The 6,530-nt window shown below is 45.5% G+C and overlaps 1 protein-coding gene and 1 long non-coding RNA gene across 2 annotated transcripts in view; one reads left to right on the top strand and one right to left on the bottom strand.

Annotated features, from left to right (window-relative positions):
- LOC135100811 (neurotrimin-like) overlaps positions 1-6,530 on the bottom strand; it is a 158,788-nt gene that overhangs the window by 43,874 nt on the left and 108,384 nt on the right. Inside the window, exon 3 of the mRNA XM_064004158.1 lies at positions 474-664. Coding sequence (XP_063860228.1) covers positions 474-664 — 191 coding nt within the window. The remainder of the gene's footprint in view (positions 1-473; positions 665-6,530) is intronic.
- Positions 1-6,530, top strand: part of LOC135100812 (uncharacterized) — a 62,771-nt gene that overhangs the window by 39,050 nt on the left and 17,191 nt on the right. The gene's annotated exons all lie outside the window — the stretch shown is intronic.

Below are 6,530 nucleotides of genomic sequence, written 5' to 3'. Positions count from 1 at the left end.
TCTTATCATGTTTTCTCTCTTCCTCCCTGTTTCCTTTTTTCCTCACGTCTTCTTCCTTTCACATTCTCATCAGTGTTTCATTCACTCACTTCGTTCAACATTTTTCCAACCTCCTCCTCCTCCTCCTCCTCCTCCTCCTCCTCCTCCTCCTCCTCCTCCTCTTGTCTTCTTTCTTCTCTTTCTCCTCTTTCTTCTCATCTTTTTCTTTCGGTTGTTTCCACGCTTCCGTTTTATCCCTTTACGTGATTTTCCTTTATTCTTCCTCCTTTTCTCTTCTATTTCTTCTTTACTTTCTTTCCTTCTTTATGTTTTGCCTTTTCTCTTATCCGCACCCTTCCTTCTTAGCAAACTTGTATTTCTCTCTCTCTCTCTCTCTCTCTCTCTCTCTCTCTCTCTCTCTCTCTCTCTCTCTCTCTCTCTCTCTCTCTCTCTCTCTCTCTCTCTCTCTCTCCGTCAGCGCCTCCGTCACTTACTGTTCTGTTGCCGATCTTGTTCACGCGGCAGTTGAGCTCCGCGGGCTGGTCCACGAGAGCAGTGACGTTGGCCGACCTCTCCACGTCATAGAAGGGTCCGGGGGGCAACACGTCCACGAAGGGCGGGAGCGAGTTGTGCTGGTAGGGGTGGTGGCCGCCAGCCTCGTCGTTTAGAATGGCTCCCGACGTTGCTGTGGAAAGTAGAGAGATGGTTCGTAAGGGAGAGACGGGCGGTGCGTGACAGAAATACGAGTAGAGAGTAAGGAAGTAAAAAGGAAAGGAGGTTAAAGTACTGAAAGTAAAGAGAGAGGGAGAGTGGGTTGGAGGAAGAGAGATAAAGAGGTCAGGACAGAAGATAATGGATTTGAAGTTTGGAGGAAGGGAGAGAAAGGAAAGGAAAAGGAAAGGGAAAGCAGGAAGGTTAAGAAAAGAATGTTTTAGGAAGCGAGAGAGAGAGAGAGAGAGAGAGAGAGAGAGAGAGAGAGAGAGAGAGAGAGAGAGAGAGAGAGAGAGAGAGAGAGAGAGAGAGAGAGAGAGAGAGAGAGAGAGAGTTGCACAGACGAAAAAAAGAGAGATGGAACACAATACGGAGCACTAGAGAATATGAAGAAGAGGAAATGACCAAGGGAAGCAAGATGAGAAAGGGGAAAACAACAGGATGTATGTGAGAGAGAGAGAGAGAGAGAGAGAGAGAGAGAGAGAGAGAGAGAGAGAGAGAGAGAGAGAGAGAGAGAGAGAGAGAGAGAGAGAGAGAGAGAGGGGGGGGGAAGGGGGGAGGTGGAGGGGACAGAAGAAGGTGAAGTCGTAGAGAGATGATGGACGTAGACGTTAAGGTTGAGGTGAAGGGGAGGACGGCGAGCGGGAAGGCGGAAGAACGTACTTATGGAAACGAGAAGGGATGGAAGGGATTGTACTTTTATAGACTGACGAAGATGGATTGTGGGAGGAACATCAATCTCACCTCCGCCTGCAGATTGATTGATGGCGAGGGAATGAGGAAGTCTGCAGATGGGGCAGTAAATAGCGCGAGATGCTGATGGTATTAGTTTGCTTTCCATTGATGACATGACTTTAAAATGTTATGAGTTAAACTATTTCCTTAATCAGTCCGCTATTGCCTTATGATTATTACCTTTAAACTAATAGCGAGGATGTGATTAGGAAGTAAGAAATTTCTGGAAAGAGTGCAGTTTTCCTATTTGCTTTATAAAATTTAACTCTTTAATATATTGTGAGAAAAGTCTTATCATTATTTAGTCTCATTTCATTGTATTTTCTAAAACTCAAAGGAGGAAAGCATGCAGAAAACTAAAGAAAGTATAGATTTTGCATTTGACTCATAGCATTTAAGTTAAACTCCGTATGCCATAAGCTTTACCTTGTTCACAGTACGCTCATAAGAAAAAAAACACCTTGTTACGACGCCGTCAGGTACCAGTGAGCTTATCGTAAGAGTCTGAGCTAATTACAAAACCGGGTCAAAGCAGGTAGCGTGGCCAGAACAGGTAACTCATTAAGTAAACTACACTCACCTGTACTGTAGGCTAAGGAATATTGAGAGAAGGCGGAATACATACCCTGCGAGACCAAACTTATGTACTACCCAACAGGACTAAAGGGTTACACTGATCATCCTTTTAATTACGAAACAAGAAAATGCAGGTGGTAGTGATTAATTATACCTGTGTGCGTCGCCATAACGTGTTATTGCGAGTTATTGGGCAACCACCTAACGAATTCATAGGATCTACTGGGACTGGTGTTGTTTACGATGCCACGTGGGATTGCACTGCCGCTCTGGTCCATCCCTGGAGGATTCCCCGTGTTGGGTCCATGCGTGTGCAATTCAGAGGGCATTTTTTTAACCTGTTGGGAAAGTTTAGGTGGTCTTGTATAGATCCACTAGTATAGGTGGTCTACTACAGGTGGTCTAGTGCACGTGGTCTGGTACAGGTGGTCTGGTACAGGTGGTCTGGTACAGGTGGTCTAGTACAGAAATAGGTGGTCTAATACAGATATACTAGACTGACTTGTGTAACAGACTGGTATATCGTGCTGAGCATTTGTTCCTGCCAATAAAAAAAGGGGAAAAAATTTTAAAGGGTGAGTTATTATTCCCACCAGCTGTCCTGAACACTAAAAAAAAAAAAAAAGAAGCTATGTTTCGGAATATGACAGCAATTTATTATATTAGTACTCGATATAAAATAATAGGACGCGTGGTAACTTATTCCAAAAAAGTCCCCGAAAAAAAAGTTTCCCCAATTGTTTATTCATTTATAGAATAGAAGGGTTCATGTCTATTTAGGGCTATAAGTACATTTATTTCGAATTAAGTCGGTTTTTTAAGCAAATTTGCATTGACTCCCACAGGCAGAGGCGTCACCTGTCACATTTTGTTACGTGTTACACCCAGCGCGCTCATTACCACCCGCACACTGGCCCGGCATGTCCACATTTGGCGCACACACACACACACACACACACACACACACACACACACACACAGCAGAACAACTAACCCTTTACTTCCTACGCTCACAGGAAACGGAAACCTATGCCTGGAGACCCAAGAGTAATATGCTACAGGGATCAGTAATGTGGACACAGCAGGGACGGAAGGACACGAAGTTAGGGAACAAAATATGAAACAAAAAGAGAGACTGGTAAGAAAGGTTTTGAAGGTAAAAGGGAGGGCGAGAAGGGAATGACAGAAGAGAGGAAAAGGCGAGAAGAAAAGGGAAGGAAAATAAAGGCGAGAGATAACAAGGGAAGAAATGATGAAAAGGAAGAAGAACAGACGAAAGGCTAAAAGGAGAAGAAAAAAAAAGAGAAACAGCAAGGAAGGAGGAGAAGAAAGGAGAAAGGGAAAAAAAGAGCTGTAGAAGAGTTGGAACAGGGAAAGGGAAGATGAGAAGGAAGAAAAGGGAGGAAATAGAGGAAAGGCGAAAGAGAAAGGAAGGGAGATGAGAGAGGATAAATGAGAAGGAAAGAAAAAAAAGAAAAAAAGGAAAACCGAAAAATGAAGGGAAGAAGAGAGGAAAAACGAGAAAGGAAAGAAATAGAGAGAGAGAGAGAGAGAGAGAGAGAGAGAGAGAGAGAGAGAGAGAGAGAGAGAGAGAGAGAGAGAGAGAGAGAGAGAGAGAGATGAAAGACGAAAAGGGAAGATAGAAAGGGGAGGATAGATGAAAGGCGAGAGATGGGGCTGGGGAGAGGGAGATGAAGGACGAAAGGCGAGAAGGGAAGAAGAGAGGGGGACAGCAGACAAGGCAGAGATGTCGTGTCTTATCCTACGAAGACAGACGGACCCAAAACCACCATAGTCACGTCTGTCATTGCCTCCCCATGGAAAGTGAGCTCACAAACACCTTGACGGCGGAGAAAGTGATGGGAGGTGGAGTGGAGAATGTGATGAGAGGAGTGATTAGCGGGAAGGGCCATGAAGGAGCCAGGTCCTGGAGGGAGAAAGAAGGAACGTTTTGTGGGGAAAAGAAAGGTCTTCAGGAAATAAAAGTGAAAAGAAGTCGAGTGGTGGTGATGGTGGTGGTGGTGGTGGTGGTGGAATGGTGGAATTGTCGGAGGAAATGATCGCATGGGAGGTGCAGGAAGAAAGAATAAAAGGGGGAGGGATTAGGAAGAAAGAAAAGACAAAGGAATTGCAGCGAAAAAAGAAAAACGGTGCACAGAAAAGTTGTTTACATAATGCTAAGGAGGTAAACAAGATGAATAAACATGAAAAACAAAGGTAACTAGAATACATATTGAAAACCAAAATACGTAAATAGCAAAAAAAAAATAGAGAAAACAAGTGACGAAATTCTTCATATTGACAGACCGGTGTAGGGATAAAAATGAATAACCAGGTGATAAATAGCCGGTGATGAGACACGTGAGGCTGATAATACAGGTGCGGCGGCAGGTGTGGCGGAGGGAATTGTGTGAGTGTCGTGCCTGGCGGCTGTTGGCTCCTGGCTGGACTGACGCGGCGGGTTTAGTTTCCAGCGCCGCCACGAGCCGTAAGCGAGACGGCCCACGTGATATCACAGCCTCAGCAGGTCCTAATCTCTAATGCAAACAGATAATCTCCTTTATTGCGTGCCTTCACTGCCGAACGAAATAGAAAAGGAAATTAATTACATCCAGGAAGAAAAAGAAAGAAAATATCAATGAGCATTTCCTTCCCTTCTGCTCACACTGGCCGCGGTCATGCATACAAGCTTTGCCGTAAAAATTGTGGAAGAAAAAACAAACCTTGGAAAAAAAAAAAACTACTGAAGGGAGAAGTGGTGGAAGTGTAAAAGATTCTTAGGGAGAGAGAAAGAGAGATGAAGGGATAAAGAGAGAAAGGAAAGGGAGATTAGAAACCAATTTGTTGCTGTAAATGACCAGCCTTCGAAGAGAATAATGCTTCGGGCCGCAATCCAGGGAAAAGAAAAGTCATTTCAACCTTCCTTTTAAAACGAATTTCGTGTCCATCTGCGCTAAGGCTTTGGTTTTGCCCTGGAGGCTGAGGGAGGAGGCGGGGCGGTGGTGATGAGTGGGCTGGTGATGAGAGGGGAGGGTTGTGGTGGGCGTGGTCGGATGAGGCAAAACAAGGAAAGACATTAAGAGTGAGGAGCAAGGAGGAAGCTTAATAGTCAAAGCGAAAGAGGTAAAAAAGCATGCAAGGCAGCTAACAACCCGGAAGACGATGCAGGGGCAGGGCGAGAGGCAGTGTGTGGGGACGGCAGGGCGATGCAAGGCTTGAGGATGCTGAAAAGACTTGAACGTGGAGGAATAGAAATAGGGTAACGCATGAACAAGAAGAGATGGGGCTTGGACAGAGTTTGGGGACAAAGACAGTGCTGGGGAGACGCTAAGAAAGGGGAAGAGGAGATTATTAAAGCATGTAGTTAGGGCAGAGAAGATGAAAAACGAAAAAGGCAACAAGAAGGGACAGGGCTAAAGCAGGGAATGGGGAAGGGAAGGAGGGAGGGGCTTAGGGAAGGTGAAAGAGAGAGAGAGCGATTAAGGCTTAAGAAGGAAGGGTGTGGGCAGATAATGCATAAAAAAAAGTTAATTAAGGGTACACGAAGGGTTTTGCAGACGGGGAATAAGCCTCGCACTGCTTGGAGGGCGTCAAGTGTCTGGCAATGAGAGAAATCACGACTGCATTCATGAAGTTGAGGATACGTGATAAGTGAAGGCTTCATTCTTTACACGAAATTCCTCTATCACACGTTCATACTTGGGTTTCGGGGTGACTAATTCATTTTCTTTCACGTTATAATTTAGTTTTATTTCTGTTACCGCTAAGCCACTACCACCACCATCACCACCGCCACCACCACCACCACCACTGCCACCATAATCATTACCATTATTATCCCTAATACTTTATTCAGGTGCAAGTGTATCTCAGTGAAGCATAATGTAGAATTTAATCCACTACCTCTTACTATTGCTCGTATTCGCTTTCTTTCCTTTTCCTCATCTGTGTCTCTCTAGTCTCTCTCTTTTGTACCTCCCTTCATCTTCCTCCTCAAGCACCATCCCTCTCTCCCTCTTCCTCCTCTATTTCTCCCCCTCCTTCCCCCTCCCTTCCCCCTTTATCTCTCTCTCTCTCTCTCTCTCTCTCTCTCTCTCTCTCTCTCTCTCTCTCTCTCTCTCTCTCTCTCTCTCTCTCTCTCTCTCTCTCTCTCTCTCTCTCTCTCTCTCTCAATATCTCCGTCCCCTCTCTCCCACTGCTCCCATCTCTCTCTGTATATGATCCCATTACTCTTCTACTTCCTCCCTCCCTTCTCTTTCTCTTTCCCTTCATCAAACATCTTCCTTTCCTCCTTCCCTTCCTTCTCTTGCTTTCCTCCCTCGTTTTCACCCTTCTCTCTGGCGTCTTCCTCACCAAACACCTCCCTCCTCTTTGCCTTCCTTCCTGTCCCCGTCTCGCCCTGCCCCACCCCCCAACCCCCACCGCAGAGCATTCGGGCAATTTAACAGCTGCAACGAGAGTACTTCAGCCTCGCCCGTCTGCCTGGCGTGGACTCCTCACCATCACATCTCACCTCATATTCTCCTAAT

Source organism: Scylla paramamosain, chromosome 5 (assembly GCF_035594125.1).
Source record: "Scylla paramamosain isolate STU-SP2022 chromosome 5, ASM3559412v1, whole genome shotgun sequence".
NCBI classification, from domain to species: domain Eukaryota; kingdom Metazoa; phylum Arthropoda; class Malacostraca; order Decapoda; family Portunidae; genus Scylla; species Scylla paramamosain.
Note: the sequence above shows the minus strand (reverse complement) of the source record. Positions and strands in the feature narration are given on the sequence as shown.